The following is a 20,564-nucleotide window of genomic DNA, read 5'->3' as shown; positions in this document are numbered from 1 at the left end:
ATACAAGTGCAACCGAATATGGCAATGTGCAGTAACACACTGGCTTGCCACTCGCACTTACTACAATCGACAGCTCGGCTGTACTGTTTCAAACTAGCAGTGATTGGCAACGGTACAGTTCACACCGATATTTCATCCTATAGAACTAGGCCGATCGAACGCTTGAGGCAAACCAAAACACGAGGAAAAGGACAAGCAAGTCGCGACGCCGGCAGGGTTAAGGAAAGGCTGGAAATGAATATGGTGGTCCAGCATCTGAACACACGACATTGTCACGTAGAGCCAAAAGCCAGAACTTAGGAACGGCAACGAACACTCGTTAACAACGTAAATGTGCTTTGAAAATTGAAAAGGTCAAACAGAACAGCGTGGAAGGACAAAGTTGTTAAAAGAATGGATGGCGTGGAACGACGGGGAACAAAAGAAGACAACATAATGGGTAGCGGTGGTTTTCATGACGTGTATAACCACACAAACACTGCAGCTGGTTCCTCGCGGTTGTGGACAAGCCCATTTACCCACAATCAGCCACATCTGTGACCGACTCACGATCTGGTCCATAGGCTACTGAACGGCCTACAGTGCAATACTTATAGGCCGGATCCCTCACATCTTCCCTCAGCTCTAGGACCTGGGCTGGTGATATTCGTTGACGCATGATCGCAATGGTCGTGGAGTCCAGTCTTAGCTACCTAGTGGGCGCAGCACCACTCACTGAATCAAAAGCACTGTGCACTATCATCGCTGGAATAGTATACGCTGAACGATATCGTGCGTCTGATCAATGTTGGGCATACTGGGAAACTACCACTGGAGCAATAAGATCAACTACACCTACTGGACACAAAAGGAAAGTAGCATACGCTAGGCAACTTTCAGTCGACAGTAGATGATCTCCACAAGTAAATAAGGAATGCAGCTCGACGTTCAAGAACAGCGATTGTCATAGTTCGTCAACACAGGCACACGCAGGTGAAACGCTTCCCTCATGAGTCATGGACAACTGAGAGAGAGCCCGACTGGCCCGAGCTGCTCGTCACACTCCGGACGAGGCAGACGAAAAGGGTCTCTGTAGAATGGCATCGGTCTCGCCATCCATCAACACTCAATGGAAAACCAACTTGTGCGCACCGCATGGCGGTATAAAGTTATATCGAAAATACCGCACAGGACTACATGCACAGCATGCATATGCTTATTACCTAACGATGATGTCGTGATATGCGACGATATGTTAGCCCATTCCCATTAGTAAGCTATTATTAAGCTGCAAAATCAAGTTCTCATCACAAGATAATGCTGCACTTAAAAAGGTACTGTTTCTTGTACAATATATGATCTCTTGACTGACTGCTATTTATGAGGAATTAAATCGCTCACCTTAACAATGAATTATCGTTACAAAAAGAATATGGACGCCATCCCATCTCTACAACGAGGCGGCCATAGCGTCAGAGTGTTCACTTGTCGTTCGCGTACCCACGGCGGCGCCACCAGCGAACCATTGCTTCAAGTCTATGGCATGACAGACATTGAAGCCCAGTCTAGTCTGCCAGAAAGGACAGACTGTAAGTGGCAGACACGTCGCGCATCACAACTAACCGGAAAACTACGATCAGCTACTCAAATATGATACCCGTCCAGACCACATTTCTACACATGCTAGAAAAGCATACAAAAAGCTATGCTCACTAAATTCGCCCCTCGATTCCAGTGGTGGACACATTATATGTCCATGACCCATGCACACCCACATAAAAATTGGTAACCAGGCTGGCATCTTAGGCAAGAGTTCTGCTAAACTGGACATAATTTTGGGTGTCAATGAAGGACGATACGGAGTACCAAAGATTATGAACCTTATCTGCCCTTCCCATGTCACTTCCTACTCACTGTGATTCAATGGAGTGGGATGTAGGAGATGCGTATAAGATACCCAGAACTGAAATGCAAGCTGTAAAACATGCGGTCACCCATTTCCAAATAAGGTAAAACGATATAGAAAATGTCTGCCAGCGGTGTGGAGGGACCATCTGAGGCCATCGCTTACATCGTCCACTAAGTCTCAGGCCACGAGTAGTTCTTCTGAGTCAACCGATAAAACTTCCGGTTGTGTGGTGCAAAAAAGCGGCGCAGCTTTTGTACCAGCTGCGGGTCGGTCGGAGGGTGCTTACGCCCTTTCGATTCAGCCAAACACTTACTGCCGTTATCGTTGGCAATGCAGTAGAAGCCTTTAGTGTCGTTGAAGTAGAAGTGGTTCTCATTGAGGTAGGGCGGTAGTCTGAGGTGCTTCTCGACACGGCGCAGCTCGGGCAGTGGCTCCCTCACCACCGGTCACCATCCACTATGAGCAGCGCCTCCGACGGGAAGTGCTGCAGCCAGCGGCGCACGTGCCGGTGGTAGATGGAGATCTTGACGAGGCGCGACTCGGTGCGCACAGAGCCGTTCGGGCGCAGCACGAGCTCGGGAAGCCGTAGCCGCGGCTTGCCGCCCCGAGCCCCCTTGTCCAGGTACTGAGCGTAGTCGGAGATGAGCCGCGCCACTGGCTCGCGAACCACCACCAGTAGACGGATCGTCTGATTCATGCGGGCCACCTGGTGGAGAACGGAGAACCGTCACATCTCCAGACACAGCGTCGAGCGACCGCAGCTGCTGTGAAATGCCAACATAAAACATTCACGCTATGAAGGCGTGCTATTCAATACTGTATACACCGTCAATGTCATTGATAGCAGTTTATAAGCAAAGGAGTCTGTGTGAGCGACCCGTCCCCGGCCGCGGCGCAGCGGCCACTGACCCGTTCTGGAACCGTCTGTGTCACCAGGTAGCTGGGAGACTTCTCCACAGTGATCTGGTCGTCGAACGAGAGCGGCATGCGCCGCCGGTACCAGTCCAGGCCGCGCCGGTAGTTGTTGTCGCGGTCGAAAAAGTGGACCTCACGCGAGGCCCGCATCACCTGCAGGACCACCAATGGCACGATCGGTCAGGTCCCGGTGCGTTCTGGTCTCCGGACACTCATCACACACCGAGCAGCACAAGGAAAGACTAGAGAAAAAAGACAACGTGCGAGCCAGCAATCAACAGGCGGCCACATCCAGAACATAGCATGCCCTTCTTTAGTTCATTAAGCCGATAATGAATCTCACTACCAGCTTAATTCATGAAAAGGGCGACCCTTCTGAATCAAAGGAGCCGAACGAAACTGAATCTTTAGACTGCTGGAATGAAAATTAATTGTTGGTGCCCTTTTCCTATAATCATGACCGTGATTAAGAACATTGCATAAAAGCTGGCAAAAACACGAACGAAATTGGCCGACTAGGTCACACCTTATAATTCGCCCAAAGCGTAAAGGGAAGTACGGCGAAGTCAGCCGGTCTCACCTGTGGGTGGACGTTCATCATCTCGAGCAGTGCACGCGTCCCAGCCTTGCGTGCGCCGATGATTATGGCTCCCGGCAGCCGTCGCCGTGTGTGTGGGAAGTGGAGGCGGCCGGCCCCGGCGCGCGCACACCACCGTGCCCGGAGAGGAGTAGCACAGCCGGTACAGGAGCATAGTGACGACGAGCAGCAGCAGCAGCACGGTGGTGACCAGCAGCCGGCGGCAGCGGCCGGCCGGCGCCTCCCCGCCCCACATCCCTGACCAGCATCGGAGCCGGCCGCCCGGCCACCCGACGCCCGTCGCCACGCTACAATCAGTGGCACCGCCGCTGGCGGTCAGCGGGGGACGGCAAACGGGGCTGCCGTCAGTCCACGAGCGCATCATATGGTACACATATTGCCAGGTCCGTTGTCATTTACAAAAGACAGACCATATTACAGCCAGCTTTAGTTAGTGACACTGACCTCATATCGCCTAATCTGATACACTCGCCTAACCACAGACTTCTCTAAATAGAGTGGGCTGTGACTTGATTTAGGTACCTGATATGGCTATGTGGTACCTGATATGGCTATGTGGTACCTGATATGGCTATGTGGTACCTGATATGGCTATGTGGTACCTGATATGGCTATAATTGAAACGATGTCAAATTTCTAAAAGAAATTCGTTTTCTTCTAGACGTATTCATTCTAATTAATGATCGATGGTGCATGCATGGTCTGTTCTGTCAACAGTATGTTTGATATCTTTGCACCAGATTTTATGGAGGGATATGTAAACTGTTATCTCCCAATTGATATCTGTAAAATTAGCAAAGTTAGTAAATAACACAAAGAAAATATGCCATTCAGACAGATATGCTAGGCAAATACATCATAAATGCATATGCATGGATCAATAGCTTATATACGCATCTACACACCATTTATTAGCAGCCCTAGCAAATAAGTTCACTCACCACAAACACACAAGTGAGGACCTGCGGAAGCCAATGATGCAGCAAATGGATGTGACTGAGCAGCAATCACTCACATTCTGTAACAGAAGAAGTAGGTAACTGATGTGTACCGAGCCAGATAAGACAACATTCATCCCATTTTTTACTTGCTGTTAATAGGTTAATTGTTATAAAGGATTCTTAATTTCTTACACAAAAACTACAACATTATTTAATGGACATTGCTAAGTGCTAACGACCGAGGGGGGTGTCACCCCCATAGTTTTTTTTTGCCATAACTCCGAACACGCCGGTGAAAGAGGGCTGAAACTTAGTATACCGTAAAGTGGGGCTATTTGAGACAGTGGGGCTATTTGAGACAGTATTTAAAATCGCTATAAAATGAAGATCGTTTGATTTTTGTGTGATATTTTTGCTAAGAGAGGTGTGGAATCGAGCAGTAAATCGCCTGAGTAAAAAATTAAGCATAAATTTTAAGTGGTTTTTATTTTACAGGAATTTTAAATACTGTCTCAAATAGCCCCACTGTCTCAAATAGCCCCACCTTACGGTACCTGACCTTTGATTCAAGCCAGATCTTGTGACACCAAACACGTTTTCAGGTCAGGTCAGGTCACTGACCTATGACGTCATAAGTGAACCTCTGCACGGTCTTCAGATGTCGCAACTTCGCAATGCCCTCAACGCCAGAGGAATTTTCACAAGGAGATGAAACCTACAGGACGTAGTATCATCCAGAGGTCTCGATAACTTTTGAGGTTGCATGATGTCAGGTCAGTCAAGTGACATCACCATTATAAGTCAATGGGGAAGAAATGATAACTGCTATTTTGGCACCCTGAACAATCTCAAACTATCTCAAGCACACGGAATAGTGATTTCATGCTTTCCTTGTTAGGTCTGATGGTTCACTTTTGCATTGTTGACCTTGCGTGGACGTCACTTCTACTAGGGTCCTGAATCATGATAGTTTTTCGCCAATAACTCCCGATTAAATTGAGCTAGCGAGTCGGGCAAGCCACCGATGAACTCAGAAAGACCTGCCGAATCGAATGATATGCGATATGACCTCCTTCGACCAACTTCGTGACTTGGGGGGGGGGGCTCTGACCTGACCTTGACCCCAGGGTCAATATCTTCAGTTGACCTCACATAAAAAAGCATACCATCAATGTGCCTGGGCAAGGGGAACACGATCAGGGCTGTGGAGCCGATGGATTTTAGGGTGACTCCGACCCCGACTGCAAAAATCGACTCCGACTCCGATTCCGGACGGTTCCCATATCGTGATATTGAAGCTCATAATGGAGATGTTTTTATCTTGCCTGAAATGATCCCCTGTGCGTTCCAAGGCTTTGCGTTGGAAATATGCATTACCTATAGATAACATGTAGAATTAAAAAGCAGGTTTGGGGAATTCACCGTCTTCTGCTTCTTTCGCTGAAGAAGTTTGTCCAAAACAGCAAAGTGCTTTTTATTACAAAATCTAATTTCGACTGCAGTATCGTCAACCAAACAGGTGCAGTGCATCATGATGACGTTGAGCCATATAGCGTTAACTCCGACTCCGGAGTCGGAGTCTGTAAGATTTTCGCGACTCCAGCTCCGACTCCGACTCCGGGCAGAACTGTCGACTCCGACCAACTCCAAGTCCGACTCCGATTCAGACTCCGCAGCCCTGGACACGATGATGCCAAAATAGCTGCTCTATGACCGTTTGTTGTGAAGTTATTTATCAAAAACCAAACCTGTGCATTGGACCATTTGACCTGACCTCAAAGGTCACAGTTTGGCCTGACCCCTTAAAATAGGGAACCATTCCCTGCATCTCGTAATGGCGCACATGCTCGTTTTTCCACGACACTCTAGCTCCATCAGGGGCAAAATGGCGAAGGGGGTCATACCCAACCCCCTCGGCCGACGAGTATGTAGAAAACCAGTAGGCCCGGTGAGCATTAAACTGCTAAGTGCTAGGTAAGCAATACCAGTCATGTCTTAAATGCCTGTCATCTGGTAATCTTCTGGCTGGCATACCTATTTATATGAGCAGAGTTCTATTGTAGGTAAGCTATCCTTGACCTAATACCCGCTAACTTGATGGAAACAATAAGGTAATGGCACAGGGTACCTAAGCTCCTGGGACTGCTGAAAAATTGTGGCTTATGTCACCTAGGGTATGATGCATACGTAACACTATCTAGATCAATGCTATTCTTACCTGGTATTCTTACCTGGTAGGGTTCCCTTAGTCTTATTAGGATTTGATTGGGGATGGTCCGAGATGGGATAAGGAACCCAAGATTCTGAGATGCGCCAGTTCTCTAGGTAAACAACTGCCAATAAAGCCATCAGAGTACACACTACAACTGGAATAGAGCGTCTTCCAATGTGATAGTTAGCAACAAAATCAGTAAACTAGAGACTTGCAATGAGAATATCGACAATGTCCTAACCTAATCTAAACTAAGTGTATGCATACAGAGAGTTATGAAGGTGGGAGTGTAACAATTGTTTAAAGGTTTACAAGTTAGGAGCACATACTGCTTCCTCAGGCAATGAATTCCATGTATGTAGGTATACATCGAACAGAGAAGAAACGCTTTCTAACATCAGTGCGACTATGTGACAGGAGAATCTTGAAGCAGTGTCCTCTGGTTCGACCTTGGGGGGCCAGGTCAAACAGGTCTTTAGGCGATATGCAAGAGTGTCCATGGAAGACCTTCCAGCACTGGATGAGGTCAGCTCTTATTCTTAATAGTCTACCCTGAACTGAGTACAAGTCAAGTGTTTTTAGACGATCGCCGTAACTTAGGTTACACAACCCGGAGATGTATTTCGTCCATTTTCTTTGTACATTTTCTAACAGATGCAAGTCTTTAGAATATCCAGTGGACCAGACGCATGAACAATATTCAATATTGGACGAATAGAGTATTGAGTGGTGAAAAGGAAAGCGAGAACTCAGAGGATCTACAGACTGTGGATTTCAAAAGACTGTGAGCCAGCCCACCAGCCTTGTGGACAGTGGATTGGACGTGCTCATGGAACTTCAGGTATATGGACTACTATATCAATATGGACCTGAATGGCTAACAGCCCTCTGATACTAATGAATTCAAAACTGCATCAGACAGGATCATCTTTGGTCAAAACTGGGCTGGCCGCATCATAGCTTGCCAGATGTTGACAGGTGGATGACCAAAATGTTCCGATGGCAGCTGGCGCACTCTGGTAGCACATGATAAGTTAAATGGGTTCTCCTTACCACATCATTTTGTGGCAGTTACTGTACTTTTCAGAATTTGGATACATGACTGTTTTAGCAAACTTCTAGGTCAATTTATTGGGCCTTACCGGCCTTACCAACAACTTGAACTGGATAAAATCAGCTAAATGGCACTCATAGAAAATCAATAGATATTTAGTCGCTTATATCTAGCATTGAATATTGATACATACCTACCATAACGAAGCTCTGCTAGCGCCACCATATGGCGCCAGCTAGCAGATTATCCAGAAAATAGTATGGCCCAATTTATGGCATTAGTAGAGCAGACGTCACATGAAGGTTTTCCAACCAAGGAGAGGCGCTGTAGGTTTGTAGGTTGTAGGGTAGGCTTGTAGGTTGTAGGTTTTTAGGTTGTAGGTTTGTAGGTTAGGTTGGGTCAGGTTAGGTTAGGTTTGTTTAGGTTTTGTTAGAAAGAAGTACCTCCAGGCATGTACCTCTCCTTGGTTGGAAAACCTTCGTGTGACATCTGCTCTCAGCTCTACTTATACCCGATTTATTGCTCGCTCAATTAACCCGCGCCCCGTTGGGCTCTGCCGAGCAACGCGCCCCGTTGGGGGGGGGGGCATTTTGGCCCCCCCCCTAAGATCTCGAGAACCACGCAACCTAGCGACAAGCGGCAAACGGTGTTGGATAGCCCTATCAGGGAACTACCTTGTGACCCAATTTTATTGACCTAGGTCAAACCGATGACGTCACAGGTCAGGTCAAAGGTCCAATTTTCACCGTTTACAGGCATTTCAAGAAATGCATTGTAAAATCGAGTGAAATACATTTCATTGAAAATCATCGATGGGGAAATGTTCTTCAAACACATATTTTGCTAGTTGAAGTCACTGATACCAGGTCAGGTCACAGAGGTCAGGTCACTGGGGGGTCACAATATGAAAGTGTCGTGTGATACATGTTTTATGGTCCATTTTACATGACAAATGCGATTATGTGGGTCAGGCAGCCTTTGGGGCCAGCTTAGGTCACGTTTTGGTCAAGGTCAGGTCAAGGTCAGGTCAAGGTCAGGTCAAATTAGGTCAAATTTCAAAGTTGATATTTTTGCATAAAATGGGTATCGAATCGATGCAGCTCGTCACGGGGAGGTCAATGATGGTCTTTGTTTTTCCGTACGAGGTCTAGAATCGCTAAAAATTGAGTTAAAAAATTTGACGTTATCATTTTTTAACAGTTTTTTCGCTATAACTTGGCTCAAACATTGCTCGAACATTTTTGCTCGAACATGACCTCAGTTTGACCTCAATAACTCCTGACCTAAGGTGACCTAAGACTTGAAATTTGGTGTGAAGGTGTCAAATTGATGCCCGGGAAGGTACTGAAAATTCGGCGCGCGCAATTCAGGAAAAACCACAGGGGGGGGCCAAAATGGCCCCCCCAACGGGGCAAGGGTTAATGCTCTGTCACATATCAATATGCCTAACAATATGATTATGGTCAGTGGTTTTCCTTCTCATAGAATTTGGTGACAGGCATTGTAGTTTTTTTTAGACTAGTGACGGTTGCAAACATTTTCTAAGTTGATTTATTGATTGACAAAAAAAAACTTTTTCCAAGCAGGGCAAGGGTGACTAAAGGCGATTCTCGATGTTTTGAAGGTCTCGGTTCATGACAAATAATAATTCACCGTAAGCAATAAAACAACAACAGATAAGGAAAGTCAAAACAAATCTCACCAGTTAATCCAAATCCCTATTCCAATTTCCATACAAATTGAAATAGATATCTTGATCTTGCGTCTTGAAATTGAAATCTCGGAATTGCGGCATAGAGCAGTTGGGATTTGTTCAGAATTTCCAGCATGTCTTGCTGCTCCTGCTGTCGAAATCAAGTCCAAGTGCCATGACGTATGAATTTCAAAGCTAACCAATAAGCAGCCGCGAACAACAGAAGAACGAATAGTATGACGTCATAGTTTATGTCTACATTGCGTCATCTCCTGCCACTAGCCGAGGGCTGTTCACGGGCCCTGTGTGCGGTCGGACCGCACACAGCCTCGAAGCTCCGCCCACCGCGTCCCTACGTCAGCCTTCCGTCACCGCACACAGCGATCGCTGTGGCCGGTCGGAGGGCTGTTCACGGACCCTGTGTGCGGTCGGACCGCACACAGCCTCCAAGCTCCGCCCACTGCGTCCCTACGTCAGCCTTGCGTCACCGCACACAGCGACCGCTGTGGCCGGTCGGGACTGGCCACAGCGGACCGTCCACCGCACGCAGCCGTGACGTCAGAGCCGCCTACCCATCCCCTACCCCCACGCCTGCTGGACGTACCGCACACACCGCACGCAGCAGTGTGCGGTGCCCGTGAACACCCCTCAGGACTGGCCACAGCGACCGTCCACCGCACGCAGCCGTGACGTCAGAACCGCCTACCCATCCCCTACCCCCACACGGTCGTCAAGTTAGATGTAAGTGAATCCTAACTATAATCTAAGATTCGGAATCAGGTGAGCCCCTACGATTTGGACCAAACTTGGTCAGTGGATAGTACGTAACGTCCTGATTACGATGCACCCAAAATCTAAGCTCGGCCCGCCATATTTACGAAGTTACGGATGTTTGAATTTCAAGGTCATTCGGGAGAGCCCCTACGATTTCCGTCAAAATTTGTGTACGGACACTCTAGATGCTCCTCATTACGAATATCACAAAATTTAAGCTCGGCCCGCCATATTTACGAAGTTACGGAGGTTTGAATTTCAAGGTCATTTGGGTGAGCCCCTACGATTTCCGTCAAAATTTGTGTACGGACACTCCAGACGCTCCTCATTACGAATATCGCAAAATTTAAGCTCGGCCCGCCATATTTACGAAGTTACGGAGTCACAAAGTTACGGAATTTCAAGGTCATTCGGAGAGCCCCTCCGATTTTCGTCAAAATTTGTATGCGGACACATTACATGCTCCTCATTACGAATATCATAAAAGCTAAGCTCGGCCCGCACTATTTCAAAAGTTACTGACGTTTGAAACTCACTGAAATTCAAACATCTCTAACTTTTGAAATAGTGCGGGCCGAGCTTAGCTTTTATGATATTCGTAATGAGGAGCATGTAATGTGTCCGCATACAAATTTTGACGAAAATCGGAGGGGCTCTCCGAATGACCTTGAAATTCCGTAACTTTGTGACTCCGTTACTTCGTAAATATGGCGGGCCGAGCTTAAATTTTGCGATATTCGTAATGAGGAGCGTCTGGAGCAAGATTACTTTACTTATATACTTTACTTATATACTTATTACTTATATATATATACTTATGGTCTGGAGTGTCCGCACACAAATTTTTACGGAAATCGTAGGGGCTCACCCAAATGACCTTGAAATTCAAACCTCCGTAACTTCGTAAATATGGCGGGCCGAGCTTAAATTTTGTGATATTCGTAATGAGGAGCATCTAGAGTGTCCGTACACAAATTTTGACGGAAATCGTAGGGGCTCTCCCGAATGACCTTGAAATTCAAACATCCGTAACTTCGTAAATATGGCGGGCCGAGCTTAGATTTTGGGTGCATCGTAATCAGGACGTTACGTACTATCCACTGACCAATTTTGGTCCAAATCGTAGGGGCTCACCTGATTCCGAATCTTAGATTATAGATTAGGATTCACTTACATCTAACTTGACGACCGTTACCCCCACGCCTGCTGGACGTACCGCACACAGCGCACGCAGCAGTGTGCGGTGCCCGTGAACACCCCTCTGGTTCTGACTGGCTTACAATTTTTGTAATAGATATTAGAACACAGCTTAAGAATGATGACGAATGCGGCGCAACGGCGAACCACAGCCATTGTCCAATAATTCAATAGCTTATATATGTAGGGCGAGTATGGTTTATATAGCCTTGGCGAGTACCTAAATTCAACCTAAATTCAACCTAAATTGAAGTGAGCCGGTGGAAGACTCGGATAGACTCGGGAGACTCTCCGACCCCAGCTGCGTCTCGGTCTATGGGGAAAGGTCAGTCTTCTAAGCAGGGGGATCTTGTTATTGTTTCAGTTTCCAACTTTTTTTCCTGGAGCATTCTACCTGGTTTATATAGCCTCGGGTCAACCCAAGGCAAAGGGGCTAGCCGCAGGGCTGCGGAGTCGATGGATTTTAGGGTGACTCCGACTCCGGGTTCAAAAATAGACTCCGACTCCGACTCCGGACGGTTCTATTAAAATCCATACCATGAATCATGATATTGAAGTTCATACCTAAAAGAATAGAGACGTTTTAATCTTGCCTGAAACGATCCCTTGTGCGTTCCAAGGCTTTGCGTTGCAAACATGCATTAGAAATGGCATGCAGGATTAAAAAGCACGTTCTTGGGAATTCACCGTCTTCTGCTTCTCTTGCTGAAAATGTTCGTTCAAAACATCAAAAGGGCCTTTTTTTGACATTAGCACAGTATCGTCAATCAAATACCTAGCCCTAGGTGCAGTGCATGACATTGAGCCACGCAGCATTAACTCCTACTCCGGAGTCGGAGTTGGTAATATTTTGGTGACTCAAACTCCGACTCAGGGCAGAACTGTAGACTCCGACTGACTCCAACTCTGACTCTGACTCTGCAGCCCTGGTCAGCCAGGTTGAGGTAGGTAGGCACTATAATAGAGGTGTCACTTTCAGAAAACGTATGTTCAAAGTCCGTCCAATGTCCAATGCTTACGTCGACTGTCCGTCCAAAAATGTCCAAGCCAGTCATTTGTCCAAAGAGGTCCGACACCTAGGCAATAGTTTACACTCAACACTGTTATTTAAGTTGCTTTTCATATACCGTTACCAGCTCAAAAGTGGTAATCATATTGAAAGCTGTGCTTTCTAATAGCCAATCAATGTTAAACACGATTACTTTTTAAAAATGTTGAGGTGTAGCAAGTGATTGTCCAAAGTTGTCCAAAGCCTGCTGCCATTGTCCAACCAAATTCCGAATTGGACATTGGACAAAATCGGAATTCTGAAAATTCAAGTTCCGATTGACACCACTAGTAGGCACTGGTCACTCGTATGATAGCTGTGGAGGCTGGGGGATCAGGACTAAGGACTTAGTAGTTAGTAACCGTCCCAGCCTAAACCAACCAGACCAAAAATCCATGACAGACTGTACTGAACAACACCTAGAGGCACAATTGACAATTTATCATTACAAAATGCAGATTTTGTACTTTTGGTGTGAAAACTGTAATAAAAGGTCAGTTGTTCTTTGACCAACCGGCCCATTGTGTCTGCCTTAAATCATTTTCTTGGACAATAATGCACCAGCAAAGCAGTTCATCACAGTTTCATGCTGGAGCCTGCACTGCTCCTGACTCCAAAGTCTGCACCACACTGCTGCAAATCAGCACCACACCACACCACTGCTGAACAAGGGCAAAACATATTATGTCCTGGTGACCTCTGGCATGAGGTAATGGCCTCTGACCCAATGTAATTGTTTTTGCCTTTTCACGGGAGACCAGCTGACTGAGTGCCTTCGCACTGGCAAGAACTCTTCAAGAATACCATATTTTGCAGTCTGGCTCTTATGGGTCACATTTGCCCATGTATAGGACAGGAAGGGTCTTGCTCCCCCTCCAGTACAAAGAAGTACCTACCTAGTTTGTTCAGTATTACCACAGCTGTTGATCAATGAAGCTAACATAATCTATTAACTGCCTAATCCCATTATCCTATCCAGCCAAAACTAAGAATCATTCCATTCTTACAGCCCTGGTACAGAAAAGCAAAGTAGCATAACCCATCCTATCACCTGTGATGTCAGTGACTATATTCAGTGAATTGCATCAGTGTTCCATTTTTCAGAATTTTGGGTGGGAAGTCTAACCTGGATAGGGAAAATATTTTCATCCCAAAAATCGGAAAACTGACATTATTTCACCTTTGAAGAAAGTTTCGTGCATTCAATCAGTCAGTCCTGACCCCCCCCCCCCGCAAAGTTATTCATAACACTGCACTTGATGGGCCTAGTCCTCACTGCTAGTTTGCTAGATATTATATAGATACCTATTAGAGATAGCTATAGATATTATAGTGGTTTGCATGATCCAAGGGCTTTTTGGTCATTATTTTTACCTGGTAGTATAGTATGTGTTGAACTGGGAGATCTGGAGCAGGAGGTAGCTCTTGAAAAACAAAAAACAAAAAACTTTTGTTTAGTTTCTTTTCATCTGATCCATTCAGAAGGGCACAATTTTCTGTACCTAAATGATTGAAGTTTTCATTTTTTAACACGCGCACCGACAGGGGGGCGGATATCCGCCCCCCTGAGGTTTTTCGCGAATAGCGGGAACGCCGCGAAATTTGGTAAGACTGTTCTCTCATCAATTTTACACATGGTGTGCAAGTTTGAACCTCCTAACTTTTAACCCTCGCCCTTGCAGGGCATTTTTCATAACACGGCTTGACAGGGGGGGGGGGGGGGTCGCATCGACCCCCCTCGCGGTTGGCTCCTATGGCACCTAGAAACACCAAATTTGGTAGGTAGGTGGGCCCCCTGGAGTTCTCGCCCCTGTGCAAATTTGGTTGCTCTAGGTCAATATTTAGGGGGTTTTTGGGGGGTATAAATGTAAAAATTTCGCTAAAAACAGGTCAAACGTGTTTTCTGGCCTGGTGACCTGACTCAAGGTCACCCGGACCTGAAATTTTCAGGCCATATGTAAAAAGGTTGCCTCATAGGCTGTGCCAAATTTGGCAGCGCTGCGCGCCGCCGTTTTCACGCTATCTTCGAAAAACCTTAGGGGGGGGGTCGCATCGACCCCCCTGCCAGGGCGAGGGTTAAGGTCAGGTCACCAGGTCACTTTGAATGACCCAACCTCAAGTCACTTTTTTGCAACTTTGTCACCATGCCAGAGCTACAGTAGATGTCGGAGGCCTTTGTAAGTCGCAGGATGTTATGAGGTCATTAGTCAGGTCACACGTCGGTGCGCGTGTTAATATAAGTAATGACAATCTTTCAAATGATGGTTGTTTTTATCTCTTATTCATTTCTCTGCTTGATAGATGATGGACGAACTGCATGAGTTCCACTCTCATGAGGAGGAGCTCAAAATTGGCCATGGGTCTGGTGAAAGCAGAGTGGTGCACGACTACATGTGGCGAGTGCTGAATCTAAACATGATGCTTGGAGGCTGTGAGCAAGGGATCAGTCCGCCAGCGGCCGCGCCCCACTTGCAGCACTTACAGCAGTGGATGGCAGAGCTACCCATCAGCCATATGCCAGCAGCGGGCGCCGTTCTGCAGCGTGGCGCCCCATCGACGCCGCCGACGGCCAGCGCTCACTGCGACGCCGGCCAGTACGCGGCACCGGCGGACACCCTGCAGCAGGGTGGGGAGCGCCGTCCGCCCCAGCACGTGTCTGCGATGTCGAGGTCACTGTCGACCGACCCGTGCGCCGCCACCGGCGCCGAGCTCTCGCGTCAGTCGCACGGCTCGCCGTCGTCGATGCCGGCCCCACCTCCTCCCAGTCCGTACGTCGGCACCGAATACGGTCTGCAGGCACCGCCGCCGGTGTCGGGGCTGTACCCTAGCCTGCCACAGCCAGTGCACCAGCAGACGTCGCCGCCGCTGGGCCTGGAGCGCGGCCGCGAGTCGTTCCACCACCGCCCGACGGTGCCAGCTGCTCTGCCGTCGCTGGCTGGCGGCGGCACCGGACCCGTTACGTCCGCGTACCACGGCGCGTTCGCCGTCTCCGCCAATCCTGCGTCGTTCCCCGCCGCCCCTGATGAGCCGCAAAAGAAGCAGCGCGGTCGGAAGAAAGGTCAGACAAAGAGCTCGGGCGCCTGGGTCGCTCACAAGGTGCTCGGACGGCCTGTAGGCACCACGCGCGCCAACGGCTACAAGGTGGGCTCGCGCGGCGGCCGCCGTAAGGGAACCACGCGCGCCAATGGCTACAAGGTCAGTGGCGGCCGGCCCAAGGGGACCACGGCGGCGAACGGGTACAAGGTGAGCCCGGGCCGACCGCGCGGTACCACCGCCGCCAACGGCTACAGAGTGGGCCAGGGCCGGCCCCGCGCGGTCAAGGCGGACCCTCCGCCGCCCGATGGGACCTTGCAGGTCGACGGTAGCAGGGACTATCAGCCGCCACCGCCGCCTTCCACCCACCAACAGGCCGCCGACAAGAAAGCCACACAGTCCATGGGCTACCAGATCGACCAAGGTACGCTTCTTTGATACATTTTTTATTTCATTTTTGTTACCTATTATATTTTTGTTTGTCACCCTACTGCATGTTATGGGTGATGCCATGGCACAGGAAGGTATTTCATGTCGCTTTCGTGAAGTGATACTCATTAAGTCATAAGCTTAAACTACCGCTTTAAGAAAAGTTTGAAAATCTCATTTTTAGTTTAGCTTTTCCCTAGAATCATATGTCATGTTTGTTCAGACATTATGTTTTAAGTCTTGATGTCATTGAGCTTGGGCCTGTTCGATGACTACACGGTTTACGGCTACTTGATTATCAGGGCGATATCGTCGGAAAATTCATTGAAGAGATCTGACTAGCCAGTATCTATACCTGTCACTAAACCAGCTCAGCATCTCAGCGGAAAAACGAGCATGCTGCTGAGGTGGCCAAAATCCGGATCGTACCGCTTCAGCGTTTGCTATTTAACTTCCGATAGAGATTTTCGATTGGGTTTCGGTAGAGTTTCGGTAAAGCTATCCGGCTGGGCAGTGGGCGGGCTGGTAGTACGGGCTGTGGTCCGCAAGTTGGTGGACTCCTAGTACGGGCAGTCCGGCAGTGAGCGGGCTGCTATTCCGCTCTCAGGTACTCAGGCGTCCTGCCTTGGGGATGGGGGTGGGGGTTGGTTCCTGCCCAGGCAGTAGGTAGCGGCAGCAGACGGCACACTGCCGACTGTTGAATGAACGGGCGGCAGTGCGCGGCCGCGCGGCTCAGGCCGGTCGATGGCTCTGTGCCGACTGTGCTGTAGGACGGATGGCGCGGCACGCTCCGACTACCAGTGTACCCCAGATGGGATCAATAGCGACCTCTCCGGGACAGAAATATCACAGAGCGGCTGCACGGCAGTTTCCATCGCCCCGCAGCGCTGTGCGGCAGAGTCGGGTTTCACAAAAACATGGTCTGCCTAGTTCAGCGGCCGCCTCAAGTAACACTGACTAAGGGACTAGGCTAGGGATCACTTTACATGTAAACCCGCCACACAGCAATTTTGTAAGATGTCTGTGATTGAGATGGCGTCCTTGGTTGATGCTGCCTGGCTGACAGATGAAGCTGATCTACATAGGTGAAGTGCTTGGAATTGGAGCGTGCTCAGTGCTCTCATGCCTTACACCCTATAATGTAATATACCTACTCGTAACTCGTTATATCCGCACGCACATTCGCAATTTATGGAAGAACATAATAAAACCTTTGACTTCATAAGGTCAGACTGCGAGGGCAGGTCATTGTCGGAACAGCAGTGGTGCACTGAACACGACTAGCTATGTCCAAGATTGTCCATGTCCAATGTCCAATGTGGATTGGACCGAGCAGTTACTTCGAAACATTGATGAATTAGCTGCGGTGGGTCCACAGTCACACGAGATGTGTTAGGTACGACGTCTTCGTCTTGAGTTATTCACAGGGCCTCGAATTTACCGTAACGTTAGTCCTTTTCATGATTTTTTTTCTGTTTTTGATGTCCTACTTTGACTGTTTTGATTGGTCAACATAAGATAACGTTAGGCACACAGTTTGCTGTACTTTTTTAGAGTTACTTATCGAGGAAGGCAGTGTTCAGCCGATTCGCCCGGACTTTGTCCATGAGTCGCTATGTGTAGTTGACGTGTGTGCGTACTGCTGCGTGCCCCACTCTTTCGACAGTGGCTCCTGTGACGATCGAGGTGACGCCAGACCTGCCCGGCGGCGGCTCCCCGGGCTGGAGCCCGTCACGGCCGGACGTCACGCCTCCGGCCGCCTACCAACCGCCGCTCGCCACGATCGGCGGCCGCCAGCCGACCGTCGCAGCACAGACCGTCTCGCCCCAGCTGAGTGTTGCCGCGTCGTCCACTGCGTGTGTCGAGGTGGGAAGTGCCGGCGGCGCCGTCTACCGGCCGCCGCCGGCTCTCGCCGCGCCGCCGGGGGTGCAGGTGTCGCGGGGTGGCGCGCCGGCCGAGCCCGGATACCCGCAGCTCCCCGCCGCCCACCAGCGGCGGCCAGCGGGGCTCCCGGAACTCGAGCTGCCGACCGACCCGGTCCACAGGTCGCACTCTGTCGCTCGACTGCCCGCCTACCTGTCGCCCCCGGCCGGCCACGGCCTGCCATTTCCCCCACCGTTCACTGGGTACTCTCAGTTTCCGGCGCCGGTGTCGCAGGCTGGTCGCTGCCGGCCTCCGGTGCCGGGCGGGGGTCTGGGTATTGCGTCTACCGGCGTCGCTCCAGGGTCAGTTTCCACCTCGGGAATGGGTATGCTCACGACAGGCTGCCGGCCGTACAGCGATGTTACATACAGTATGGCGGCTTTCAGCGCCGCCCGACCGTTGTATGCCCCGCTTGGGGCGCCAGACATCAAAGAGGAGGCGCCGGACGCCATACCGTGTGGCGGCGGCGGTCGGTACGTCGCCGGCTCGCCGCCCCACCCGATGGCGGTCGACGTGTCCCCGCGCGGCTACGGACCCCTCTGAGGGCTGGCGCTGGGGACCGAATAGAGCCACCAGTCGCGCCGGTCGCTCTCGGCAGTACCGATCGCCAGCCGTCCGCATCGCTCCGGAACCGGCCGTCGCCGCGGTGAAAGAGCGCGCGTGTTGCCGACAAGTGTTCTCGCACCGCACACGCACCCGGTCCGGAACGGAGGACGCGGCGAATTAGTCCGGTCTGCCGAGAGCAGGGCAGGGTCCACCAGCACTCCCACAGCACGGCCACGTGACCGTTGCGCCCGCTGTCGCCCGTAGATTCCTCTCCTGAAGGTCTGACCCGTATCCTGAAAGGGTTTTCCCTCGGCGGATGCGCCGATTGTAAAGCGGCCAGTACGTTCCCGCTGCTGCCTGCGGCTCAGGTTGACGCTCTGGTTAGGGAGCTCGGCAGCCGCCTCCAGAGGTGTACTGGTTGATGTTTGTATGGGCGCTTCCGCCCGATAATCGCTGTCCCGGTGGCCGCCTGTCGGAGACTCCCGCCTGACGTGGAAACTATCTGACAGTGAGCAATTACTCACTGAGACTGACCGCGGGAATGAAAACAAAACGGGTGCATTGCAGCAGCCTTCAGTCTCGAAGGTGTGAAATTCTGCCGGATATTGTGAATGATATTGTCTCAGGTGCAGCCGTGGTCCCTGCTCGGACGCCGCTGCCAGAGGGGACTGATCGGGGGCGTGCAATCAATGGGACACAAGTATCGTTCGGTCACGAATACCCTATATTTGTCGATATACTTGCGTGTTGTTTTAATGTTTGCCTGGATAAGTACTGAAAGGTCTGCCATCCGGTGCAATGAACGTTGGCTGTTAAGTGTTAATGTCGCAGTTGGGCCTGCTCAATCGTTTAATATGTGTGGATGTTTTTATTGGAAATGCTTCACATTTACCACTTAGATAATTAAAGATTGTTAATGTGTCAGAGCTATGTATGTCAACCACCTAAATGTGATAGCGGGAACGCCATGCTCACATGGCAGGTAATAGGCAATAGACATGGCCCAGTCCTCACGGCACGGATGGGACTGTATTTATCATTTGATAGTTGCTGATATTTTTTAGCATTTGCATTCACATACTTGCATTCATACTAGTTTTTGTTTTGGGAAGAGGTGAAACTAAATGGGCAATATCAAAATTTAAGAAGCGGAATTGAGTTTGATGCGACTTATGTCAAAAGGTTGGCAAGGAACTACCTGATTCCGCAGTCACGCTTCTCAATATAACGTGGCTATATTTCTGATCTTTCGCCCAGTCCCACATTTAAATATTCTGCCCTGCTGGGTGGCATTTCAACATTCCGTCTTATTCACTCGGCTCCTAGGACGCGTAGCGAGAAGCGGCAAACGGCGTTGTAAAGGTCATCAGAGCATATGAAAGGACTGCTTATTCCTGCCTTATAACTCGCGCCCCGCTGAATTCAGTCGGAAGGCGCTCCGCTTTGGGGGGAAGGGGGGTCAGATTCTGCCCCCTGTCTAACTTCCGAACGGATGGTCGTTGAAAGACTGGGTACACGACATACAAAATCTGTCAACAAGGTCGATTTTTTTAAGCATATTTTTTATGGTCAAAAAGGTCAAAGAACCTGTCAAGGTCAATTCAAAGTTACTGGTAGCTACGTGAAGTAATTGTATTGCAACATAGACGACAGATTACAGTCAGAAATCTTTCACTAAAAAAACTGACACATTTTATTTCTAAATAACCATTTCAACACTGTCACGGCGATTTATCGGGCGCGGCGAACCACCCTGAATACGCAATGGCGACGACCTTGGAACTATTTATTGTTTACGTGTTTCCATGTGACTGGGGGGTGAGCCCAAATGAAGGGAAGACCATGAGGGGAAAATGGAGGGAAAACGTGCCCTATCACCATCCCCCCCCCCCTCAAGACGCATGCGTATTTGCAAGATGCGCATTGCGTCTAACACAAAACAAATATGTGTACCACACACATAGTGGACACACGAACTCAATCTGGTCCGCCCAGCGCACGGTCAGTCGGGCGGGACGGCGACGGCGGCGCGTCCCACGGCGCACTGGGCTGGGGCCGTCGGCGCTGTGCCGCGGCGCCGTCCATCCGTCCGTCGGCGCAGCGGCGGCGGTCTCTTCCGTGCCGTTGAGTGCCGAGATCGGGGCGGGCCGCTGCCGACGCCCGGGTGCAGGTGTGGCGGCGCCCTCCGAGATGAGGGATCTCTGGGGTCGCAGATAGCGCCGGTTCCGCCAGTAGATTCGGCCACTGGGCAGCCGAACCAGGTAGTCGCGCCGCTGTCCGACTGCCGTGCTGACGCCGAGGCGGTCCCATAGC

General features: G+C 49.8%; 2 protein-coding genes and 1 long non-coding RNA gene across 3 annotated transcripts; 1 reads left to right on the top strand and 2 right to left on the bottom strand.

The window, feature by feature from the left end:
- Nucleotides 1–2,026: 2,026 nt before the first annotated feature.
- Nucleotides 2,027–3,506, bottom strand: LOC122386392 (heparan sulfate glucosamine 3-O-sulfotransferase 5-like; the record flags this gene model as incomplete). The annotated part of the gene is given in 4 exon segments (XM_043375560.1): nt 2,027–2,326; nt 2,329–2,594; nt 2,798–2,956; nt 3,384–3,506. Coding segments are annotated over 4 exon segments (816 nt in total), but the record flags the coding sequence as incomplete, so codon positions are not given.
- Nucleotide 3,507: 1 nt separating this feature from the next.
- Nucleotides 3,508–9,526, bottom strand: LOC122386352. Its single transcript, XR_006257364.1, has 3 exons — nt 9,311–9,526; nt 4,343–4,419; nt 3,508–3,709 (listed from the first exon to the last, which is right to left on the bottom strand). It is a non-coding gene; the product is annotated as an uncharacterized LOC122386352 (long non-coding RNA).
- Nucleotides 9,527–11,468: 1,942 nt separating this feature from the next.
- On the top strand, nt 11,469–20,016 carry LOC122386393 (nascent polypeptide-associated complex subunit alpha, muscle-specific form-like). Its single transcript, XM_043375562.1, has 3 exons — nt 11,469–11,597; nt 14,622–15,777; nt 17,449–20,016. The coding sequence occupies exons 2-3, from the start codon at nt 14,622–14,624 to the stop codon at nt 18,246–18,248; spliced, it is 1,956 nt and encodes a 651-aa protein (XP_043231497.1). The 5' UTR covers nt 11,469–11,597; the 3' UTR covers nt 18,249–20,016.
- Nucleotides 20,017–20,564: the final 548 nt, after the last annotated feature.

This window comes from Amphibalanus amphitrite, unplaced genomic scaffold (assembly GCF_019059575.1).
Source record: "Amphibalanus amphitrite isolate SeventyFive unplaced genomic scaffold, NRLGWU_Aamphi_draft 000248F_arrow, whole genome shotgun sequence".
Taxonomy (NCBI): Eukaryota; Metazoa; Arthropoda; class Thecostraca; order Balanomorpha; family Balanidae; genus Amphibalanus; species Amphibalanus amphitrite.
The sequence above is the reverse complement of the archived record's forward strand: the minus strand, read 5'-3'. Positions and strand labels throughout refer to the sequence as shown.

Coding starts and splice junctions, on each gene's coding strand:
- LOC122386393 (XM_043375562.1), top strand. CDS start 14,622: ATGATGGACGAACTGCATGAGTTCCACTCTCATGAGGAGGAGCTCAAA. Junction 15,778..17,448: donor GGGCTACCAGATCGACCAAG/GTACGCTTCTTT, acceptor CTCTTTCGACAG/TGGCTCCTGTGACGATCGAG.